The 26,389-nt window shown below is 37.9% G+C and overlaps 1 protein-coding gene across 4 annotated transcripts; it reads right to left on the bottom strand.

The window, feature by feature from the left end:
* RLIM (ring finger protein, LIM domain interacting) lies at positions 1–25,501 on the bottom strand. Of its 4 annotated transcripts, XM_044235669.1 has the most exons (6): positions 25,439–25,501; positions 23,576–23,639; positions 18,784–18,829; positions 9,324–9,516; positions 8,339–8,422; positions 1–7,040 (listed from the first exon to the last, which is right to left on the bottom strand). In XM_044235669.1, exons 4-6 carry the CDS (start codon positions 9,490–9,492, stop codon positions 5,416–5,418), a joined length of 1,878 nt encoding a protein of 625 aa, XP_044091604.1. In that variant the 5' UTR covers positions 9,493–9,516; positions 18,784–18,829; positions 23,576–23,639; positions 25,439–25,501; the 3' UTR covers positions 1–5,415. The 4 variants fall into 4 exon arrangements, with proteins under 4 accessions (XP_044091604.1, XP_044091606.1, XP_044091607.1 ...); XM_044235671.1 differs by lacking the exon at positions 18,784–18,829; XM_044235672.1 differs by lacking the exons at positions 18,784–18,829; positions 25,439–25,501 and adding an exon at positions 25,208–25,226.
* Between the last annotated feature and the right edge of the window lie 888 nt (positions 25,502–26,389).

Raw genomic sequence — 26,389 nt, 5'->3', positions numbered from 1 at the left:
TGATCACTTCATGCATTTTATTGGTAGTCTATATTTTAAATCTGCAGTATGACATCTTACATAGGGAAAAAGCTTCTTCCTAAAAGGTAACTATTAATAATCAAACCAGCTTTAATATGACTGACCTTTCAAGGTCTTGTTTTGCATTAAACAATTTAATTTTTAGCAGGTATAAAGCACTGTACAAAAAAAAAAGGAAACTGGGTACATTCTCAAAATTTAATACAGGGCTTCCCAACCAGGAGTCTTCTGGGTAGATATTGGAGAAGGGGGTTATGTTCAGATTTAAATTGAAAGAAAATGAGAAACCAGGTAAAGCAAGCCGACCAAATTCACTTCACTTTGTGCTCCTCTCTGCTTTTTTGAAAGTCTCTCCCAGAGGTCAGGAAGCCCTGGTATAACAATCACTTTAGTCTTTACAGAACATACATTTATGTGCTTCATGTTCAAAGACATAAAGGCAGCTTTTGTTACTATCCCCCCTCCAAATCCCTTCAGGTTCTTTTGGCTTCAGAAAACTTTCTAAGACTGCTGCCCACTTCTTTATATATGAATCCAAGTAAACATCTATACCAAAGCAGCTCTTCCCGGGAGAAGATAAAACAGGCACAGATACACAACCAGGCCAACTGCGTACCTACTCAATTTGATACCTGATCACATGGCCCTATATCTTTAAAAGCAGCACCAGGGACGAATGGAGCTAACAAGAGGTAAAAATCCAAACATCAGACAGTAAAAACACATACAAATCAATCAGATAAAAGAATGTTAGCAGAGGCGCACTAAACAGAGTTAAGGCTGGGCAGCTGGTTCAACCATACCTTGGTATTGGAATAAATCTGCAAGATCAGGAACTGAGAGGAACCCTGAAATAACGAGGCACAGTGGTATGGTGGGGTTCACTTTCATTTCATGTATTTAAGGTTATCACTCAACCCAGGTGACTATAAAGCAGCCTGTGGGTCTTTAGTAAACAAATCCTAATCAAAACCTAGTTATCTCACTATAATTGTATTTGAGAGTGTTTGTTTCCTTCAAATTCAAATGAAAACACCTATAGAGACATGAAAATAATCCTAAAACTGACACCAACTGTTATCCCTTGAAAGTCTGAACACTTCAATAACAGCTCTATTCTGCGCTGTATTTTAAATACAGAGTGGAGTTATTAAATCAAATGAGATCACTCAGCTGTTGGGAATATTATAGTATTTTAGAAATGTTCCAGTTAAGAACTCAAATTCAAAATGCTAAAACTTTTAAAGGGCAAGTACTCAACTCCTATCTATTTCTTAGTTGCTTACTAAAACTCCAATTTCAAAATAAATGAAATACTTGTTCCTTGGACCCTGCACTTTAACTTTCCAAATGAAGCATATTATTTTTGTTGATTTACATTTTCGAATGCTTTCCAAAAGCATGTAATTTACTATTTAACTCCATGAATTACAACACTATTATTAAACATATATTAGAATTATTATTCTTAAGGGTAAAAAAAAAATGCCTGACACCTTCCTATGTGCCTTATCAATCTCATCACTAAGGTACAGAATACTTTAGAAAGTAGCAATCAGCACAGTTTTACAAGAAAAGAATAAAAGTGCCCTGCAAACGTGGCTTCTATGTACTTAAGGTTGGTAATACATCTGATAGGGAAGCCAGTAAGGTAAAACTTTAAAAACCCAAGGCAAATCACTAATAATTTGTGTTCGCAAAAGAACAAAGGAGAATAAAAAGGGTTGGAGGGGGAATACCCTCCATTTTTAAAAGAAAAGTATCAACAACCACCACAAGGTGCCACTGCATTCTAGCAAGCGGTAAAAATGGCCTTTAAGAGGCATTTTCCAACATTCACCTCCCTATCACATGGGTATTTTGGGAACTGACTGAATGTCATGACTGACGCTTGACCCATTTCAAGTCATGGACATTTGGGAAGCAGGTGGTTAAGTTAAAAAAAAACATATTAAGTGAAAACCCTTCATAAATACAATCTGAGACACTGACATGAGAACACTTGGCACAGAAAGGACATGTTTTCCCAAGGGGGGTAAAAATTACTTGAGGTAACACTTACAGCTAAGCAGTTTCCTAATCTTAAAGTCTGGATAAACGCAACAATCATGTTTTTAGAGATCACGTGTGTGTGTGTGTGTGTGTGTGTGTGTGTACGCGTGCCTATGAACACAGGCAGACATACACACACCATCACACATACAAAATCCCAGTACTAAACTTTGTTAACTGTACAACTGATAATTTCCTACACTTCCAACACTAATGTGATCTCTCAATCCCCACCTCATTAACCATTAACACCACTGAGGTATAACTAATGTGTTCTTTTTAGGGCAAATATTCCAAATGAACAACATGGCTCATCTTCTAGTGTTGCTATAAAGTCTGCACACTTTAAACCTAACTTGCTCAATTCTGTTTTAAGTATTAATAAACCTCAACCTTGTCAGCTGCTTGGAGTTAAACGGACATAACACCTCAAATGCTTCATACCAGTAAGTGAATTTTTAAAAATATCTGAAATACTCAAGGAAACTCAGTTTTTAGTATTTTTCCCTATGCTTTGAACAATGTGATTTCCCAACATTGTTTTTTCTTGTTCCTATTAACTGCATGAAGTTCAAACTAGGTCTTCAAGACAGAACCTTTCTGTAATAAAGAAAAAGTGCAAAGATACAAAATGAAATGTAAAGTCTTTTGCAAGAAAATGCTGCCTCAAGAGAATAGGCGTTTTGGATGCTGGTGGGGAAAAAAAAAGACTCTTGCTCTCCACTGTACACCAGACACCTATGAATGACATTGTCTTCAATGTCCACAACACTAATAAATACAGTCATGGACCTTGTACAAAATAAAAATTAAGTAGCAAATTCCACTAAAATATTTGTATCCATTCTACACAATCCAATGGGAATCAGTGAGTGCTATTGAAAAAGGTGTCCACATGCACATGTCCAGTATGTGCATTCCACTGAAGGCTAAAAACTTAAAATCCTATTTCCAGTGTTTATGAATAGCTTCAATATCTACATTCATAACCAGCATTCTGCATGAATTACCTCTTACTTTAATACTTCACAAAGGAGTAATACATCTTGGGAGGTTAGGGAGGTACCTGTTGTCAATAACTTTCTTTTATGCTTAGAATGTGCTGCAGTTCTTTTTCAACTATTTAAAATGAACACCCTTATAATGGGACGTTTTATACCAAGAGGAAAATGGGTTTTTAGCCTATCAGGACTACCCTGCAGATCTGGAAAATCGCAGATTACACCCTTAGGAAAGGAGACAAGGAGGCTCACAAATATAAAGGAATCCTGACTTTTACATGGACAATTTTTTTAAAAAGATAAAATGTATTACATAAGCGCCATAAACAGTGAAATCTGCTTATATTAAAAAAAATAAGTGAAGCTTTGTTTGGACATTATTTCCTTGCAAGAGCAGTACATATCCTTAGTAAACAACTATCATATTTACAAGTTAATCTCCTTGATACTTAGGTAGGAGTGAAAGCCAAAGGAAAACATATAAGAATGAGCTTTGAAATAACCTTTACAGCTAAGTTGATAGCAGTTAAGGTAGCCAGCTAACTCCTGAAGCAGACCTGTTTAATTTGTACAGTATCTGACATACATGGGTAGTTTTCACTTTAAAGACCAAGGATGTGTGCAATTCCTCTTTGGGCCCACTATCTTCTCCCAGATAAACAAGTCCTCCACATTCAGACTAAATCCTAACCCCAACTGGCCTCAAGAGAAATTCAGCATGAATACACTGGGGTTCTTCACAAACCTAATCTCATTAACTAAGGCAACACCACAAAACGCATGTCCCATAGATTGTGAGTCAGCAGCCTCATCTTCAAACATGCGCAGCACAATTAAAATGTGAATCTTAAATGACCCAACATGATTCATTTTCAACAAAGGATGAACATCCCTTAATTCTTCAATTGGCCTTTAAATGTGAGATGTTAGGTCTGTGTTAAGAGTAATGAAGTATTAACAAGTGTGCACTGGTACCTTAAATGACAAATCTCGAAAAGAACGCAAATTTGACACTTTCCTATTAGTACACACATCTGTACCAACTTCGATTCTTATAATGCTAAAAGTGGTTTATAGTCTCTTTCCTCCACCTTCCCTTTTTCCTTTTCTGAGGAGCAGACTTGTGAAAACATCAATGTAACTTGTGCTAGGTGGTAGTGGTTTCTTGTTTTTAACCAAAACTCTACCAAATTCATTAATCTACTTCATCAGCTCAAGCAGAATACTGTGTCAAGGACCTCACCATATGAAACCAGTTCCCGTCTGTATGATTACTGTCTTCATAAAAATTTTAAATTTTTCAGAGCAGTTTTCTTGACTCCTCCCATCTTTCATTTCCTGCTTAAATCCAAGTTAAAATACCAAGTTTCTATTGGTAATGCAGCTCAATTCTGCACACTGTCCTTTCCTTTGCATGTCACAGTAGCTGTTCACATACATTAAATACTAGATATGTTCTGCTCTTGACATCTACACACTTAGAAAAGCAGCTTTGTACTTTGTTTGGGGTGTGTGTGTGTGTGTGTGTGTGTGTGTTACTATCTTGGCTCACAAAAAGCAGTTTTTTTTCATTTCTAAGCATGGTACTTTACAATTTTTAATGCATTAATACAACAGTGCATTGGAAAAGTACTGAGCCTCTACAAAATAGCTTTACATTTTTAAACAAATGAATGTGATTTTTCACTTACACAAGCATAGGCTTTTTAATATTTCCACAAGATAAATATCTCAATTAAACTATAAGCTCACTCTACAGTGTGCCACAGTGATGGGCTTAGGAGACAGTTATACACTTAGAAGATCCTAACCTTAGTGTTATTTACACTGACGTCCAATATCACCTCATCTGAAAGGTGAACAAATGATATTCAGCATTTAGCTGAATTTGTGCCAACTAATAACTGGGAATGGTATAGCTTTAAGCAATCATTTATGAAACATGTACTGTAACTTAGTCTAAACTGGCAGTTTCCTTTGCCCCTCTCCTATGGTGTGGGAAACGTTAAAGATCAACATGAAATGGATAAAGAGCCATTGCTAAGGCAGATCTTTAAAAAGATAACAAAGGAGAAACTGATAAGCATATATGACAAATCATCAGTAATATCAATTACTGGTACTGAAATCAGATTTTTATGTCCTAAAACGTTGCTTTTTAAATATTTCCTTTTATTCTGGAACAGAAACTGGAAAAAGGACAATGATTCACTCAGAAAGCAATGACTCAATTCAGGTTGCTACTTTACATTTAAGCACCACTCAAAAAGTGGGCAGAAAGCAAGTGATTCCTGTTTGCCCATCACAGTACCAGCTACATAGCTGGGAGTTCAGAACTTAATTACACAACACTTTCTCTGTTACCAGAAGCTAACACTGCTCTGCGGCAAATAGGACAGGTAGAATTCTCAGACAACCAGCGATCGATGCAGTGGACATGGTACTCATGGGAACAAGGTAGTTTACGAAGTTTGTTGCCTTCTGTGTATTCTGTAATGCAAACACTACAGGTTTTTAATGCATCGTTTTCACCAAAACTTCTCATTGCCAAGTTGTCAATCTGTTCTTTGGTGAGTCCTCTAGGCTGGTCATCATCATCCTCATTTAAGAGGAAAAACTGAGCCAGACTAAGGAAGGGCAAAGAGCCACTTTCATCAAATGTTACTGGGGCCCTGTGTCGACCCTCTCGTCTGGCACCTGATGAGCCTGATGATGAGCTTCCTTCATTACTGCCTTCAAACACCTCTGAGCTAGTCTCTGAACTTTCACCACTGGAACTGGAACTAGGACTGGAACTGGAACTAGAACTGGAACTGGAACTGGAACTGGAACTTGAACTGGAACTGGAACCAGAACTGCTACTACCACCAGAACCCCCTCTTCCATTCCGTGACTCTGCCCTTTCCACATTTCGACTTGAGACTGAGCCACTGGGCTCGGAATCACTATCACTGTACATAAAGTAGCTTAACTCACCAAAACCTGTCATTATCTGCCTTAACATGGTCTGAATTGCAACAGATGTAGTCTCACTTAAACCAGTATTTAAGATTCTACGAATTGGAATTCTGATGGTACTGACATAGGTTCTCACACCCGCCCGTTCGGAACGTGAAAATGTACGCCTAAAACCTCCTCGTTCACTTTCATAAGTGACAGTATTGTTTGGCGTCTGAGACCTTGATCGAGTTCTGCTAGCTATGCTATCTCTCTGCCGGTACTCTCCAGGACGAACTCTTCTTACTTGCAGATCAAGGACTATGGTTGGAGGTCTCTGTCCTGATCCTGCAGATTCACCACTGCTGGTTGTGTCTGAAGAACCTGCTCCTTGTGAGGCATTTCTTGTTCCAGAAGCTGCAAAAAGACCTCTACTTAGCAAATCAGGTCCACTTATTTGCTGTCTCAATGTCACATGGTGTCGGGTTCTAGAACTTCCCTCAGTCTCATTTACCAAAGGATGCTCAAAAGTCTGAGATGAGATGCTATGATGAGATCTCCGTGGAATTTCACTCATTGGATGCAGAGGTGACCTACTTCTTTCAGCTCTCGCTCGGGTTCTCCGATGGTCTGGGCTCCTGCTTCTTGCCCTTCTCTGACCTCTGGTGGGTGCGACTTCTCCCATTAATGCCTCAGTTGAATTTCGTTCTGATCTAGATGGCCTTGCAGATGTTGATTCAGATCGTGGATTTTCCACCTGCCTTTGGCTGCTGTTGTCTGTATTTTCTCCACCAGAACGTCTTGCAGATGGCTCATTTTCATTCTCTGGATTTTGGCTCCCATTATTACGGTTAACGTTGATCTCTAAACTGAATCTGAAATCACCACTGTTTGGGTTAGTCCGGCTCACTGCTCTCCAAGATTGGTTTCCTCTTTGACCACTTCTTGTTGTATTTCCAGTTTGTCTGACGGAGTTAAGCCAGTCTATTATAGAGTCACCATTGGACACATCATCTGAAGAGTCTCCACCTGTTTTTAAAACAGGGAGGGGAGAGGGAGAAAAAGGAACTACTAAAATTAGGAAAATCATGTAATAGTGCTCTGAAACTGTGTTAAAAAACAGCAAAGATTCTGAACAGACCTCACATTTAAAGATTTTTGTGAACTACACTACACAGATTTGCAAGTAAAGGCAAGAATGTTTCAATTCCATTTTGAAAAAGCAAGCTAATCCTAGAGAAATTCAGAGAAAGTTTTTTTAAAAGGTATTCTGGAGGAAGTCTATTTTCAGAACTTTATCATATACAGAGCCTAGGAGACCACCATGGACTGTCAGAAGACATTTTTCAGTCTACTATCAAAAACATTAACCAAACAAGGTAAACATTCGTTAGGGTACAGGGCTAGTATTTTTGTTCAAGTCACGTTTTTTCGCATTTTCGTTAGTCTACATTTCCTCTAGGATCTTGACTTAAGTGCCTTTGATAATACAGGTCTTTTAAAATATAAAACTACTGCAGCCATTGCAAAAATATAAACAGGGTCTACTGGTTCCAAAGTATTTCAGGAAATCTTTGTATTACCAAGATTTTAAATTAACATGAAATTGGAGACCAGATAAAAAATGAATAGTCTGAACCTAGCATGGTGCATATAATGGCATGCTCCAGAACCAAACTGTTATTATAGCCTCTATGTCAGACAGTCAAATTCCCTATAATCCTACTTAAAATTAAAAGCAGGGTTTCTCAACAGTGGCACTATTTACATTTTGAGCCAGGCAATTCTCTGTCGTGGGGGCTGTGCTGCTGTGAATTTTAGGATGTTAGGGTGTTTGGCAGGATCCCTGACCTCCACCCACTAGATGCTCATAGCAAACCCTGAGCTGTGACAATAGCCAAAAGTGTCTCCAGATATTGCCAGCGTCTCCTGGGCGGGGGTGGGGTGGGCATATAACCCATTGAGAGCCACCAGGTTAGAGAATACAGCATTTCTTTCTGCTGGTAGAAAATGCACATGTTTGTAAGGAAGAAGTAATTTGGTAGGTGAGAGGAAATTTCAGCAGAGGTGCAAAATCAAGAAAATAACCAGCATATTTAAATAGGCCATTTCTCACTATGTCTCAATTAAATACAAACCCAAAGGTGAAGCAGAAAAAAAAACATGTTGACATTCTCACCAAATACCAAGAAAATGCCAGTTCCCTTTTTGTTAACAGTTTCTTAGTACTAAATTAATCCGTGATGTTTCTGGATAATCTTCAGCTGACCTTTCCTGGAGTTCCTTATCTGTTCCATCCTCTACCCACCCCCCAAGGCAAAATATACCTCTGTTTTCATCTGAGTTTTGTGGTGGTGGGCCCTCTTTAATTTGTTGTAGTCTTCTCAGCAACTCTTCCTCAGTACTTTCACCTGAAAATAGTTTAGAAATGTGTGCCAAATTACAAATAAAAACGGAGATGAAAACCAAAGACTAGGAACGTTGGTAAAATTTACTTCTTTGGGGGCATGACATGGCAATTTATGCAAGTTTCTTTCCAGTTCACTTAATGTTTTTGCATGCGATTTCTCATTCTTTCAAACTGAAACTCTGGGAGGTAGATATCATCTGCATTTTAAAACAAGGAAACTGAGACTAAGCGAGAGACTGCTGTATTAATAAATGACAGGGCCAGAATACCAACTCAGGCATTCTAATTCAAGTCTGGTACTGCTGGCTAAAAATGCGCTCCCTCTTCTAAAAGTCATGCTAACACCTTACCTTTCAAAATTTAAACAATAACGCAAAGGTTAGAATTAAATAGAAATGAGGAGCACCATAGATCATGAATTTTAATTAGGATCAAATGAGACCTAACTGGGCAAAAGAGAATAACCAAACACGAAGTTCTGAATTGACAAATTTACCCAAGGACAGCTTTGGAGGACTACAACTGGAACAAAATCTGGGAATCAGAGACGACCCCCCCCCCCAAAAAAAAGCTTGTCCTAGGAATCAACATTCTCATTAGCTCTTCCACATTTAAATTTATCTCTAGTAAATTAAATGAAGCTAGTTAAAATATTGTTCAGCTCCACTTTTTCAGCCAGCTCACTATAAATTCATAATGTAAATCCTAACTAAAAAATGTCATATAGGATAATTCCAAATAGGAGTGAACAGAATGAGGCAGTTATGTACAACAATAAATGTCATTCTACATCCCCTGTATTAAAATGACACTTCGTAACGGCTGAAGAGACAGATTTTTAAAACAAGTTAAAAAAAAAAAGATCAGCAATTTACATATATAAATCTTTACACATCGCATACCTGGGGTGCCTAGCAAATTGTTATCCCTCATAAGTCTATAATCTTCTTCACTCAGGTTATTTACAAATTGATAGAAAGCTTCTTCCCGATCCAATCGGTCCATCTGACTTCTGCGCTGTGCTGCAGACTGATCACCACTTCCTTTATCGTTAGAATCTGAGCTTTCCATCTTGATGAACAAGTGGAAAATAATCTATAAGGAGAAAGGAGATGAATCTTGAAAACAAAAGTAAGCATGTGTTCTGTAGAACACTTTTAATTATGTGAAAACCCAGAATGCAGGTCAAGATGTGAATTTTAAGACCTCATATGAATAAAATTTCATAGAAGAAAAACTCCTGAAAAAGCCCTGTTATGTTAGGAAAAAAGGAGGTCAGGAATTAAAGCAAGCTATGGACCATGGGCCAAAATCAGCCCTGGTGCCTATATTTTCCTTGAGATCTAAGAATGATTTTTTTACACTTTTAAAGATTGCTTTTTGGTTTTTTTTTGGTTTTTGGGTTTTTTTTTTTAACAAAAGGGAGGTGATGTTTTGTGATGTCTAAAAAGTACATGAAATTCAAATTTCAATGTTCAACAAGTTTTATTACAATACATACAGCTTCACTTACATATTGTCTGTGACTGCTGTTCTGCCTCAACAGCAAAGCCAAGTAGATGTGAGAGACTGAATGTGGCCCTCCCACTGCTTTGCATCGGTGATGATCTGTACCTTCTAAGCTGCAGTGATGTAAACTGACAGCATTTCAAGTGCCATGCGTACACCATACTGTGACATTTTAAGAAGTCACCAATACGTTCTCATTTCAAATGAAGTAAAAGTGCACTTCGAATGTCACCCTCAAAGGCATAGTAGGGTATGGGTTATTTTGTTGTGAGATGAACAGACTGAATTCATTATGCAATGGCACTATTTAACTGTGTTAAAAGAAAATACACGTTCATACTATCAGACCAAGCATTCCTCACCATGTTCCCAACTCACAGCTAAAGCTGTAGTCTGAAAAACTGGAAAATTTAAAACTAAATATCTCATCACCAAATATTTTCTCACAAGAATAAAAAACAAGGCTTCAACCAGAGTAAGTCTCCAAGTGGCTTGTTAGCTAAGCAAAAAAAGCTATATTATTGATGGTGAGTTAATTAAACTGTGCTTGATTTCAGAAGCTAGAGAAATGTGTCCAAAGATCTTTAAGATTATTAGCTTTTTGGGGAGTAGAGTTGCTCAAAAATTCAAGGATACTCAGATGTCATAATCAATTGAAAAATGAGACAGCAAATGATTCTGAGTGGTTTTTCTTGGGCCTTGATGAGTCGACAAATGTAAGTGATACTATTCAGTTGTTTATTCAAGGAGTCAAGTGTTTATTACTCAAGTAGTTTGAAGTAACTACAGAGGTAGCCTCTACAAATAGTCTGCTTGGAGCAGCTACAGGTAATATTTTAACAAAGTTGAGAAAACACTAAGCAGTTTGAAGTGGAATCTGCTAAGATGTATTAGAACTGAAATGGCGGTACACGTAGGTGTAGAGCAGAAAAGACAAGCTGGACAAATTTCTGAAGCCTATGAAAATGTAAAGTGCTTCGAGTCTATGTGTATTCCTTATATTATGCATCAGCAGGTAGCCTGTAGAAACTATTTGAATCTATTATATTGCTGAACCAGCAGCGTTAATGGTGAACTGCATTATTGTGAACTTTACCATCATCAGCTCTCTGAATTTTTTGTCAGAAAAAGAAGCTGAATATCCTAACTTGTCCTACTACTTGTTAACAGTGCTGACATGCAAAACTGACTAAAATCGTTTCAGCAACAACTGACACTGGAATCATGTCAAACAAGATGCTTCATGCACTTCTTATGCTATCAAAGAAACGAGAGCTCTGTTTCCATACAAATTTGTAGCAGATTTATTTTCTAAGCATGAATTACAGCTCCAGAAGAACTTTTCTGGACCTTACTGCAAGTACAAAGAACACTACCTTATTTCAAAATCCATCTAACCATCCATCTGAGGGGCTTCCACCTAACCTTCAACTGAAAGTGACAGACAACTCTGCTGTGTAATGATATGCTAAAAGGTAAGTATCAAATGAATTCTATAAATGCCTTCTCTAAGGGATAAATATGCTTCATTAATTTATGCTTGTGGATTGATTAGACAGCAATGTAGGCATACTGTATTTTGTTGCACTTCACAGATACTGTGTTTTTTAATAAATCGAAAGGTTTGTGACAACCTGGCATGGAGCAAGTCTGCTGGTGCTATTTCTTTAGCAGCATTAGCTCACTTCCTATCTCTGCCTCCTATTTTGGTTAATTCTTGCAGTATTTCCAACTTTTCATCATTATTATATTTGTTATGGTGATCTGTGATCAGCAATCTTTAATGTTGGAATTGTTTTGGGGTGCAATGCACCATACCAATACAGGACAGCAAAGTTAACAGATAAATGTGTGTGTTTTGACTACACCATCAACCACCTGTTCCCCCGACTCTCCCCGTTTTCTTGGGCTTCCCTATTCCCTGAGACACAATATTGAAATTAGGCCAATAAGCCTACAATGGCCTTTAAGTATACAAATGAAAAGTCACACGGCTCTCACTTTAAAACAAAACCTAGAAATGATCAAGCTTAGTGAGGAAGCCATGTTAAAAGCCATGATAAGCCATAAGCTAGGCCTCTTGTGCCAAACAGGCAAATTGTGGATGCAAATGAAAAGTTCTTGAAGGAAATGAAAATTAAAATTCACTCCAGTGAATAGATGAATGGTAAGAAAGCTCAACAGCCTTTTTGCTGATACGGAGAAAGTTTAAGTCATCTGGACAAAATATCAAGCCAGCTCCAACATTCCCTTAAGCCAAAGCCTAATCCAGAGCAAGGCCCTAACTCTCCTCAACTCTATGAAGGCTGAGAGACAAGGAGGCTGCACAAGGAAAGTCTGAAGGTTGGTTCATGATGTTTAAGGAAAGAAGTCATCTCCGTAACAAAGAAGTGCAAGGTGAAAGGGCAAGTGCTGATACAGAAGATGTAGCCAATGTTGAGGCAAGAAACTACCAGCAAACATTACTGCTCACTGAAAGCTCAAGGGATGGTTAGCACTTTTTAGCAATAAAGGATTTTTAAATTAAGCTATGCATTATTTTAGGCATAATGCTACTGCACACTGAACAGACTACAGTACAGTGTAAATGTAACTTTTACATGCTCTTGGAAACCAAAAAATTCATTTGACTTGTTGTGTTGTAATATTTGCTGGATTATGTTAGTCTGGAACTGAACCTGCAATATCTCCAAGATTTTCTTGTACCTGTATGTGTGAAGACATTATAAAAAACAAAATATGGAAAATCTCACTTCAAGTCAGTAACAATAGATGAATGAACATCTGCCAATAATTTTAAGGAGTACTACATTTAGCCCTAATTACGCAAAATGTTATCCCTCCAAAAAAGAATGCCATTCTTCACGTTATTAGACCACTAATCCATTATTATTACTATTACCTTTCGAATTTAATAAAAAAAAACTTTTGTAGAAATTTGGGCTTCTCTCCCTATCTAAATAACTATGTAATATGCTCAATTTTGCTTTTTAATCAGCAAAGCAAAACAACAAATAACTACCTGGCTTTTCTATTACTCTCAATTAACCACTCCAGTGATAAACAGTGGTAGTAAGCAATAAGACTCCAAACAAAAACTTTCATCCTCTAATTCTTTTCCTTCCAACCCCAGACTGACCTTAAGTTCACACTGGAAAAAATAAAAGTTAAGTACATGAACATATGAAAATCTGATTTGTGAAAGAGGTAATCTATATTGATACTAAGATTTAATCCCACACACAACACATAAAGTATCTGGCTATTCCTAATTCAACTAAAGGGAAAAATAAAAACAAACCCTCTTTCAGATAGTGAAAAAACAAAAGACAAAGAAGCTTCTCTAACTGTTTGGTTTTTTTTAACCTGAAACTTTAAGAATTGGAAATCAACAGCTTGAAGTTATATAGGCCAGGAAATGAAAAGAAACAAAGGAAGCCAAACTTCCCATATGTAGTTAAGGAATACAATTTGGTATTGGGAACAGTAAGCAGCTAACTTAAAATACAGAAAAGCTCAAAGGAAAAAGAAACTACAGCCATAATTTTGCATACCAAATAAAAGCACCAGTAACATTTGCCAATATTCTGAAACACTTAATATTGTGAAAGTTAACAACATGAAAGTTAGGACAATGTCCGCTTGTAAATGATCAGTAAATAGTTCTAAAAATAAATCATAATTTTTTTGAGAGAGAGCAAGCATGTGTTGGGGGGAAAGGGAGAGAGGGAGAGAAAGAATCTTAAGCAGGCTCCATCTCATGATCCTGAGTCCATGACCTGAGCTGAAACCAAGAGCCGGACACTTAACCAACTGAGCTACCCAGGTGCCCTAAAAATAATTTATAAAAAAGTACAACTCCATAGGGTTGAAAGGCTTTCAAAACATAAATCTTCAAAGAAGACAAAAATGTCTGTTAAGTGCTGATATTTGAAGGACATGAGCCAAAGATAACAGAAAACATACATACTAAGTACTGTTTTAAGAATGGCACAAAGTCTTAAGAATAGTTGTCAAGGAGGTTAAAGCCCATGTGGAACAGAAACTTGCAAAAATATGGGAGATTTAAAAAATGGCCTTGAAAAATATAATAATAAAAGGAAAGAAAGAAAAGAAAAACATATTCTGAAATCAGAAAGGGGTCTTGTATTGAGTTGGGGGGGTGGAAATGGTATACTAACAGAAGATGAAAAGTAGAGGCACTCAATTTCAGTTTTGTTTCCATTTTATTTAATGAGGAGAAATCACCTTTCAACTGGGAAGAGAGGAAAAACAAACTTCTCAAAGAGAGGATCAAGACCCCAAACTGCAAAACTTCTAATGATAACCTCTGAGAAATCAGAGCACAGGAGCGATGCTAAAAATACTAGATTTTAGAAATGATCAAATCTTCAAATAAAGCGGAGTCTATAAACTGTAGCACAGCAAAATCTGACAATAAACCAGGGAAATTCTGCAACAGACTATCAGATATACTGCAAACATGTAGAAGAAAATGTATTCATCAGAAGTGGGGTTCACTGCCAAATTAATCTCACCTGCTTGACAGAGGGACGGTTCTCAACCTTGGCTTACACATTAGAGTCACCTGGAAAACCTCTGGGGTTGGTCAGATAGCAGTATTTTTTAAAAATTCCATAGGTGGGGCACCTGGCTGGCTCAGTGGGTTAAAGCCTCTGCCTTCAGCTCAGGTCATGATCCCAGGTTCCTGGGATCAAGCCCCACATCGGGCTCTCTGCTCAGCAGGGAGCCTGCTTCCCTCCCTCTCTACCTACTTGTGATCTCTGTCTGTCGTATAAATAAAATAAAATCTTAAAAAAATGACACCTTAAAAAAAATCCACAGGTAATTCTGTTGGGCAATTAGGGTTGAGAACCTCTTTGACAGGGACGTGTGACGATAACACTGCTGACTAGTCTGGCCTGATTTCTGTAGAGTGTGAGATTATATATTCTTAAATGTCACAGAGAAATGGAGGCTATATCAGTGTTTCTCTAACTTTAGCATACAAACGAATCAACTGGAAATCTTCTTAAAATGCAGATTCTGATTCAGTATATTTGAGATGGGGCCTGAGAACCTGCATTTTAAATAATCCTCCAAGGACTGCTGATCCTAGAATCTCAGCTGAGTAGCAGAGTCTGAAGACAATACAGTTTAACAGATTCACAGCTGTCAAATACCACCCTCAAAGATTATAGAGCAATGTTAACCTGCAAACAGTCCTGTCTTTAGCATTTAAAAGAGAGCCATGTCATGGGGCGCCTGGGTGGCTCGGTGGGTTAAGCCGCTGCCTTCGGCTCGGGTCATGATCTCAGGGTCCTGGGATCGAGTCCCGCATCGGGCTCTCTGCTCAGCGGGGAGCCTGCTTCCCTATCTCTCTCTCTCTCGGGCTGCCTCTCCGTCTACTTGTGATTTCTCTCTGTCAAATTAATAAATAAAATCTTAAAAAAAAAGAGAGAGAGCCATGTCAGACATGCTAACCAAATCTCAGCAATTTAAAGCTGGGAGTTAGTAATGAAGATGTATGCATATGACAAATAATATTCTGAATTCTCAGTGGATTGTGAGGATGAGCTGAAATCAACAAAAAGATGGTAAATACACTATCCCGAACAGTTTATGAAGAATTATCAGGCTGAAATAACCCATCTTAAGAGTACAGAGTAAGGGGAAAACCTACTCTTGTGACAAAGGCAGCTCACATGAAGAAGACCTGAAGGTTTTTAGTTAACAAAAAGCTCAATAAAAAGCCTGTTTGACCTGGCTAAGGAACCTAACAAAGACCCATACTGCTTTCACAGACCACAGTGTTCAAATAAAAAGAGTAACAGACCCACTGCAACCTGTTGTTCAGATCTAGAGTAACCAAGATGATGAGCCAGGTAACAGCATAAAGGAAACGCTGAATTACCTGGAGATGTCTAGCCTGAAGACAAGCCAAAAAATGGGCACAATTATGAATGTCAAATATTTAGAGTAATAACATGAAAGAAAGCAGAACCAAAGAATCAAACTAGGGCCACTAGCTGAAGAACTATGGAAGCAGATAGTTCTTCTAATCCTATGGTCTAATGATTAAACTGTCCAAAAATGGAGATGCCACCAGCCTCCTGAAACAGGCAAACTACCCATTCCCTGGAAATATTCAAGCACAGGCTGGATATTAAGAGGAGATTCCTTATTAGGTAGGAGTTTGAACCAAAAGACCCTTTGGACTAAAATGTCATTAAGGACGGGAAAGCCTCTTGGTTGTCTACTCTGCGCCTAGGATCCTATTAAGCTACGTATTCCAGCACCACAATTTTGCTGTAACACTTTGACAAGACCAATCTACTTAAGTTGTTCCATCCCCACCCTCCAACACAATTGGTCATTTACTACCTTCACACTTCTACAAACCCTGTTCCCTCAGCCCCTTCTTAAGTCTCTCCCCATTTCACTCACCCTTTAAGTTTCAATGAAATATTACCTCCTAAGAAGCTATTACTAGCTCAGATAGCAACTTTTTCATCCACCTCTTCACACAGGGTTTGTGCCACTAAGAGTGGCACTTTGTGCCTTATGTGGTCTTTTTTATTTTTGAAATAATATGAATCTTATTTACCCAACATAACCAAAGTATCATTTTGACATGTTATCAATATAAAAAAACTCAAGAGGTTTTATTTTCTTTTTTGAAAATACTGAATCTTTGAAATGTGTATTTTATATTCATGGCACATCTCAAGTTGGATACTAAATTTTCAATGGTTAAAGTAAAATGTAGTCCTATCAAAACAACAAAGTTGTATTTAATGAGAAAATATATACTACTTCAGTTTTCATTTAACTTAGTTAAAATTAAAGAAAATCAAAAGTTCAGTTCCACAGCTATATCAGCGACATCTCTACCTTACAGTTTTGAAAACAACTAAAAGGTAGAGAAAACACACACATGGAAAGAATTTCAATGTGTTCCCAATATACTGTTCACAATCTATAAACCCACAACTTCTACATCCTCTTTAAGTTTTTAAAAAATAAAATAATTTTGAATACTCTACAAATACACATGGAATAGATGATTCCTATGCTCACCAATCTTCCAAGACTCATTCCTGACCTTTTAGAATTTCTATCATTTCCTACATGTTAGAGATTAAAAAAACCCACTATACCTCTATTCAAAACCCTACTGACACTGTGATTTTAGGAACCATTGAATCCTAAATAGCTCTTGCCTGGTGAGCTTAGAGGTTAATTGATTCCATGCAAGAAGAATTTCTATCTTCGTTTAATTTTACCTTCCAATTCAAGATTTTTAACAATGAGACACACTCACAAAGTAACGTATGATTATCCAAATTACTATTACTTACACAATCACATCCCACTACCCTTTCCCCCCTTCTCATACTTACATACCAGAGAAAATCAAGGAAAAGAATTTCCCCACATAACATCCCTGCAACATACTTATTTCAAAACTGTGAACAGACCAGCAAGGTTTCATTAAACAGAACACACAGTATTTTGCTAAGGTATAGGTTTCCATTAAAAAAGCAGTTTGGTTTTTTTGTGGTTGATTAGGGGACAGGGAGAGAAAAATCTGATTTGCTCCCCTGTATGTGCTTCCTTTCTGCCTTACTCTGCATTTCCCCTAGGCTGGGAATGGGGGTCAAGAGATTTCAGCACTGACAAGTGCTCTACCTCTACCCTTTGGTGACATTAAGGGGTGAGTTATGGCTGTTAACACATGCAGAGTTCCCCGGGACTAGAAGTAATTACATTTTGGTGGGGGGGGGGGAGAAAACCAGAATGTTAAGCAATGCTTTCAAATGCCTTGTAAAATAATCTTACACACAGATAACCCCCTATCCCCACCCCTGAACTTGGTCTTATTATCTAAGTGGCACAAAATGAAAAAATACAGTAAATCTAAATCACAAGTTCAGCCCCTGGTAGATGTAATATCACACTGGTGAGTGAAAATGAACATTTTAATGGCATGACAAAGATGCCAGGACACCATAATTCAAATGATCAAATACAGAACTCTCTCCATTCTGGTATCAAACTTTAATAAAGAATTCTTTAATAAAGAATTATGTTACCAAAATGTGTCTCTAGAGTCCACCAAAATGGTGGACACTGTAATACATTTCCAGTTTAACTAGTAAAAGGAAAGAAGGATACTCCCACACTCCTGGGCTCCTTCTATCATCATAAAAGAGAAAATCTTAAATCTACTTAGTTATCTTACTCTCAAGTATAATATTCATGTGTGTAAGTCAGAAATTCTGGATTACGTGCATGATTAGCATCAGCCACTTTAAAACTTAAATATGCCTATGAAAAGCTTACCAATAAAACAATTTAAGAGAATATGTAATTGTTAAATCACTTGGGTCTTTCCCTAGTTATAAATACCCATCACCATATATTCATACAGCACTTCCACTTATATTCCATTTAATCCTCACAACAATCCTGTGAAGTAGGAACATCACCTCAATTTTGCACCTAACAGATGTATAGGAAGAAAAACTGATTTACCAAAGGCCAGGTGGCTAGTAAGCAGAAAGAGCCAGTAATTAAATCCAGGTCTCCTAATTCCAAATCCAGTCAACTGCCTCCCCATAATATTCCAAAACTATAGACTTTAAAACACATCCCTTCAATCCCAATAGGCATGTCTAAAGTAATCAACCTCACTATGAGATTTTTATACCATGTTCACTCTGGGTATGAAAACTTCTAAAACAACAAAGCACCTTTTATAAGCAGTATGAACCAAGCAGGACTTATTTTAAAGTAAGTCAAGTTTTAGTATTTTTGTTTTAAAAACAAAAAATAGCATACTTTACTAACCTTATTTATTTCAGAGCACTGTGTGCCAATATATCCAAATCCATTCCTGGAAACGAACAGCCAAATTAGAAATTTTGCCAGTCATTTCAAAAACTACTCGTTTGGCCAATGAATGTGTGACTGTGTCAGGTAAATTCAACTCTAGGAGGACAAGCCAGCAAGAAAACCAAGCCTGGGGTTTATTCTGTAATCAGGGAATTTAGGACAGATTTAATTCACCTTGATTAAAAGCACTGTTAGTGATCTCCATTTCTTCTACAGTCATTACCATATATTAGTATAAGTTATGCAGCTTACTAGGTTTCTGACCACTGTTTTAAGTATTTCATTAACTCTCTTCAACCATGTACTCTAAACTTCAAAAAATGTAAATTTTGTTTTATTAGGGTGAAAAGGGTTCTAGGATCAAGCCCTGCATTGGGTTCCTTGGTCAATGGGGAGTCTGCTTTTCCCTCTGCCTGCTGCTCCCCCACTTGTGCTCTATCTTTAATAAATAAATAAATTCTTAAAACAAAACAAAACAAAACATTGTCCAGTACTAATGGGTCAGGAGACATGGTGCTAAGTACACACATATTATACTCAACAGACATACTGCATACTGCATCACAGTACCCAATGAAGACAACTGAAGGCACCAAAATATACTGTTAAAAGATTTTATAAAAATAAATTATCAAACTTATTTTTTATGAAATGTTTGTGTGAATATCTATTTAATAATAAGCCCCATTTATTAACTCTGGAATAAATAATCTCTTCTTAAAAACAAAAAGGTATAGTGGGAGGGAGGAATCAAGGTAACCAGTATCAACTAACTACCAAAGCATCTTAAGCATTTTTATCTTTTGTGCTCATACAAGCTCCAAAACTTAATAGTGTTCTAAAGCAGAAGAGGCCAATTAAAAAAAGCATAGTAGCAAAATAAAAATGTGTAAAAAGAAAATGTATAAAAATACTGAAAAAGAACAAGTATCATTCTGCTTGCAACAGAGCTTCATGAAGAACTTCAGAGAATAAATGAAAACTAATGACATGCAATCCTTGTCACTAAGCTCAATAATACCACTGCCAAAATGAAAAATATCTCATGCAGTTTTTAAAAAAGTCAAATCACAAAGAACCACTGAATTTGAGGTCAGGATATAAAGTACCATTGTGTATGTAGTCACCAAAAAGTGTTGAGAATTCTTCACATGCAAAACGTTTAATTAAAATATTAGCATCTGTAACAGATAAAAAATGATTAACAACCAAACAGTTTTTTTATCCTATCAGTAAAAGGATAAAAGTAAAAGGGGTGGAATTTAGTTCTGTGAAAAGGAAAATATAGAGAAGAGGCACTGGGTTCTAGTCTTGGCTGGTAACATTAACCAGCTATGTAAATTTGGTCAATTCACTTAACCTCGTGTGCCTCAGGATCATCATTGATATTAAGAGCACTGGAATAAAACCATCCATAAGGTACCTTCCAGTTCTATGAATCTGGACTATGAATAAAATATAACCCAGGTCACATTACGGTAATAAGTCAAAAACAAAACTAAAGAAACAACATGAGTAACTAGGATGTAAGCTTAAAAAGCTGCGCTTTTCTCACCACCATTTCACTTACGCACTTCTATCTCCCTTTTGTGACTATCTTACATTTTTCAAAACAAATACAAAGCATCCCTCTCTAAAAAACATGACAGGGTTGATGTTTATTTCACTGCCTTTACCTACGGCATGATACCTGTCACCACCCACACGATCTGTTGATTATTTCCAATATTGGCCTGTCAGAGGATGCTACCAAGACCTCTACTACTGTTGATACTATCACAGCAATACAAAATTATAAAACATTATCTGCCTGGCAGTGTTACTTTAGCCTAATTTATATTCTTCTACTGCTACCACTTGAAAAGAACAGCAAGAAAAAAAAAGGATTCAGAAATGTCCCTCATGTGTCTAATCTCTTGGCAGGAAGTCTACTGACTTGCAGCTCACTAACAGTTCTATTACAATCCTCAGAAACAGTTAAATCGAAAGATTATTAATACGAATGTCAACAAATCAGAGGACAGAGATCAAACCAAATGGTGCCAGTTCACAGGGATAAGTTAGGTTAAAAAAGGAAATCATTGTGATGACATTTCTATTCATGCAAGCACTTTAGACAGTAAATTTAATCTTCGAATACCCATTTCATGTTCATTATTGAGCTACAATATTAGACTTTTGTTTTATCCACACAAACTCAACTGTGCCTTCTCATTATTCCCAAGAAGTCAAAAAATGACTCAAAAACCCAAAATGTTCATGTGTTTATGAAGAAAGTTATTAATGTAAAAAGTCACTGATTCCTGGCAATTTTGGTAAGGTAGTATCTTAATTTAAGAACATGAGCTTTCCATCAAATATTAACTTTTTAGTAAGTGAAGTAAATTCTTAAAATTAAAATCCCCTGACCAAAAAAGAAAATACTATCTACACAAATGACTTATATTTGAGGAAAACAATTTTGTGTTACAGAACCAAACATGCTGACAACTGTGCTTCCTGAACCAGTGTTCTTAGAGAAATGACAAAAATGACCATATGTCCCCAGTTTGTCCAGAAGAGTAACAATCTACACCTGTTGTCCAACAGTAATTATTAATACGGCCCTCTTTCACTCTCAAAAGCATTCCAGCATGGATAAATTAATATGGTCACCTTAGATGTAACTGACACTAACAGGAACTTGTGTCAATAAAAAAATGAAAATTATAATTAGAGTTAACTTCTTTTTCCCTACAGTTAAATGGAGAGTAAAAGGAAAGAGACCATTTTTCATTCTGAAGAAAGTTTAAAACATTGACTACAAAAATCTCCTCCTCCTTGCAAAGTATCTTGTTCATCACCATGCAAACCTTATAAGAGCACCTCAATCTGTAGTCATGAAATTACTGCACAAAGTCTACAAATCTACATACACACCACAAACTGTCTATAAATATTTGTCTCACATGTATGTAGGTACTATCAGGACTGATGAAATTAAAGTCCTGGGTCAGAAAATCTACAACAAAAAGATCAACTATGTATTTCAGAAACAAAATCACAAGTTCACAAGCATATGCCTGAACTATTCAAAACCGTCAAGATTTTCATATTTTAAAAAATTTCAATTGATGACTGGAAAAATGAACTGTTTGATTATCTGGGAAATTTCCATATTCAAGGGCGGCAAAAAACAACGAAGGAAAAAACAGACACAGAATACCTTCTTAAGCTGGTTATCAAAACGTCAATTGATTATGTAAACTGGTATTTTTTTAAATTGATGGGCCATAAGGTTTTGGAAATCTCTGTGTTATACAGAGATGATAAGGAAGCAGACTTACAAAGAAAACAAAACATGTCCTAGGCAGTGGCCCAAAATTCTAGCACCTTGCTGGTCTGGATCTGAGAAAGGACTGTTCACTTTCTAATTTGTTACCCACTCTATGGTAAATCAAGACAGAAGAGGCTGGTGAGTGATTTGCTCTATTTTGCAATCTACTAGGGCTATGCAGAAAGTAATATACACATTGTAATTCCATAGATACAGATGTCCCATTTGACCTACTGTATTATCTAAGTCCCTACAACATGTTCACTAACCTCAACGAATATATCCAACCAGCCTAACTTTTCTAGATATCACTTCATTAAGCTATTTCTTAAAACCATGTGTGGTTTTAAATTAAGTGTGTCAAATAATATCACAAGCAGTAATAGCTGAAACAGAAGCCATGACATAAAAAAGGGAAGAGTGTAATTGCTAAAAAAGTCTCTCCTGCATCATAAACCAGATTCTCTTTAAGTGGGAACAAGTTTTTGATACAACATAACCTGTAGATTTTTTTACTGCAACCTTTATTTTCTTTCCATCTCCAATCTAATTAGAGAGCAATTAAGTCTAGAGGCATAAAAGTTTAGTGACTTCAGCATCAGAGACATCTGGGTTAAAATGGGGGCTCTACCATTTATTAGCTATATAATTGAGGACAAATTGCTTAACCTCTTTGGAGTTTCAGTTAACTGTAAAATAGTTAATATCCTCATGGGGCTTTGCTGTGAGGATTACAAAGTCATGCAAGTGAAGCACAGGACACAGTACATAAGCATTCAATACAAGTTAGCTTTGAATTTAGGCTAACTCACTCCATCCCAGTTTGCTTGGGGCAGTCTAGGTTTGCACCTGTTGTCCAGGCATAACTATTAATAATGTCCTTTTCGCTCTTAAAAGCATCCTGGCTAAGACAATAAATCATGTGGTTACCATAAAATGATGACGATGAAAGGAGTTAATATCAGAGTATTTTTTATCAATTATGAATTTCTGGATCTTGAAGGAAAAAAATGAACACCAAACAAAATAATGTAGGATTATATTCCTGTAAGATGTTCTACTGATATTCATTTAGTTATGCAATGAACATTTAAATGCTATTTATTTAGACCCATCCCACCCCAACAATGACTTAAGGCAGCAAATTTCCATTTTGTTCTTTCTGTTCTATACACGTACTGGTAAACTTCATACATTATTTTAGAAGGGGAAAATTCACAGATAAAACACTAGTGGAGTTCCAGCTATTCAGACACACTACCCTTTGAATCCCAATAAAAAATACCCACTCTTATTATGAAGAATGCCCAACACCAACAAACATGTATCAAATAAGCCCATCCAATTACAGGGCCTGCAAAACAGAATAAATATTTTTAAACATGCATTCTACACAAAAATCATCAGGAGACGCAACAAAAAATAAATTACCTGACTGTTATGACATAGTATTGTAATACAATAAACTGGATTTTAGTTTTCTTCACTCTCTGCTCTAGAAAAAAAAAGAATCCATTATTCTTCCTCTTTCATAAGATACACATTTTCTATGAAATAGACACATCCTAAAAAAACATCCTATATATTTTAAGTTACACACCCCATAACCCCCTAATTTAATATTACTATTAGGATATTTGGGGAGATGGAGGTCAGAGGAAACCAGGAATCTTGTGTAAGATTTAAGATTTCCTTTAAAGGCTGAAAGCCAATCTACCTTTTAATATAAGCTTGCTTAAAATAGGCCTTTCCTTATCAGACCAGTAATATTTTCAGATTCTGATAGTTACTTTCAAGGACTTATCTGGCACATTACAGTAGCCTATGGCAGGAGCTAAAGTATGAGAAGATCACTAGGACATTAGGGCTAAAGAATGAAATATTTTTCAAACAGTCTCCTAAAACCATAGTTTAAAAATTATTTGGATTGGTCTTCCTGGGTACTTTATTTTTATAATCTAGAAAGCTGATTTTTGGGGGGCAATAATTGTGCCTGCCTGGTCTCAAGTTATCCAGGACGAACATAATGTACCTAATAGGACGATATGAGTAATTGTCTTTAATTTCGAAGAATCAAATAAGTGATTCTAGTGGTAGAAACGACTAGTAATACATTTATTTCTTCCTCCCTTCAATCATCTAAAGCGACTGCAGTTAATTCTGATTCAGGAAATGCGGGCTCTTTATTTGTACCAAAATTATTGTGGGACCTTGCAAATGGTGGATGACAACCTGATATAAATGCTTCCTCTTGCCCCCAAACGAAAAGAATGACCTAAATAACAGGACCGCTAGGCCTCAGATTCCCGGACTAACCTGTGGAATAAGTATGGGGAAACTGTCTAGGGAAGGAACGTGGCTGTCTCCTCCATCTTGAAATTAATCAGCATAAGGCAAAAAGGGACTGAGTATTCAGGAAGCAGAAGCCCAACCGGTTAATACTAGTTACTAAAGCTATGGCGTACGTGGCAGGTACCGCCCGCAGAAGCCGAGACCCTTAGGCTTTTCTTTTGAGGGGGGAGGGGTTGGGTTGTTGCCGGATTAAACAGAAATTAAGTTGAAAATCATTTGGCCCAATTCCCACCCTTACCCAGGGAAAAACAACAAACACGCAATGGCTTTCCTCTGCCTTTTCGGGGGATCCTTGCAGTGATATCTGGCAAAGGATACGCCAGGGTTACTCGAGTAAGGGAGTAAACCACAGTTGCCCCAGATCCTCAGGGAAGATGTCATCGTGGCCCCAGGGGGCGCCTAATTTATAGTACCCAGCAGAAGGGCTCAAAATGGGGTTTTGCAAATCCTGGGAAATCTAAAGGCCCAAGAGTTCCCAGCATCTGACTTAGAGCAACCTGATTTTTTCCCCTTTTCCCAACCCAAGCCCGCCATATCAAAGGGGGATGGGGAAGCGAGGGAAGCCTCCAGAGAACCCAAGAGAAAAACCTGAGACGATCAAAGATTCTCACGCCTGAGGCCAACACTCAAAAATCGCCTCCCCCAAATTCTAAAGGCTGTGGAGCGCCCTGACTTTAGCTCGCACCGCCACGGAGAGGAAGTACTACCCACCTCCTTCCCCTTCTTCAAGAGACTGTGACTATACACCCAACTAAAATGGCAGCGGCGACTACGCCACGGAGCCCCCTGCAGCAATCAGCGCCTGGGGTCCGGAGGCGGTACTGAGCGTCCGACACGACACGACACTCAGGCCATTTTGAGAGAACGCGGCAGCCGCGGCGCCGCTGTCCTCCCCTCGCTCTCCATCCATTTCTCAAGAGGATTTCCCAAGGCTTCACTTACTCGGTTTTGGTGTCGGGTCCGACTCTGTCGGTTCGGCCGCCGCCGCCGCCGCCGCCGCCGCCGCCGCCGCCGCCGCCGCCGAGGCTCCTGCGCGCCTCCCCTGCAGCTGCTCTCAAGCCCGCCTCCGATGAGTCGCTGGTGGAGACCCGCCTCTAGCCCAGCGCCTGCTCGGAGACGTTGCTCAGGCAGCCATTATCTTCCCCATTGTTACCAAGCAGCGACAGGAAACGACTGCCCACAACAGGAAGTGATGATGCGGTGTTTCGGCCCCGCAGCCCCACTCCCAGCCTATTAGCCAATCCCAGGCGATTCCTCGAAAAGGCTCGGCGGGAGGAAGAAGGGGGCAGCAGACGACGCGGCAAGGCGGGCCGCGATCTGGAAAAGGAGCGCGGCTGTGACGCCCACCATGTGACAGGCCCCACCCTCCTCCGCCATTTTGAATTGTGGCGAGAATTTCGCGTTTTGGGCACTGTGGGAACCTGAGTTTTCCCGGTTCTGGAAACTGAAGATTGTCACAGTCTGATTGCTTGAAGCCTTTTTCAGAGAGCGAGAAATGCGGTATTAGTCCAACCTGACGTCGATTCACAAGCTTAATTCAGACTAGTTCGTACAGCATCTTACCTTTTATTCAACATACATTTATTGAGTGCCAACTGTATGTCAAGCATTGAAGATGTTGGGAATGCTGCGGAAATTAAAACGGACCCAAATCCCAGTTCTCATGGTTCTTTATTTTCTATTTTCTCATGGTTCTTCATACTCGGGAGAGGGGACAGTAATTACTATATATGTATATATCTGGTGATAAATACTAGGGAGAAAAAGCAGAGGAAAGGGGGTGGGGTTTGAGAGTGCCTGGTGGGGGCCAACGGGAATTACGATTTTGAAGAGTGGTCAGTGATGGCCTCTCTGAGATGCTAATTTTCTGAAACACTTGAAAAGGGTCGATGA

Source organism: Neovison vison, chromosome X (genome assembly GCF_020171115.1).
Source record: "Neovison vison isolate M4711 chromosome X, ASM_NN_V1, whole genome shotgun sequence".
Classification (NCBI taxonomy): domain Eukaryota; kingdom Metazoa; phylum Chordata; class Mammalia; order Carnivora; family Mustelidae; genus Neogale; species Neogale vison.
This window is presented reverse-complemented; position numbering and strand designations above follow the sequence as displayed.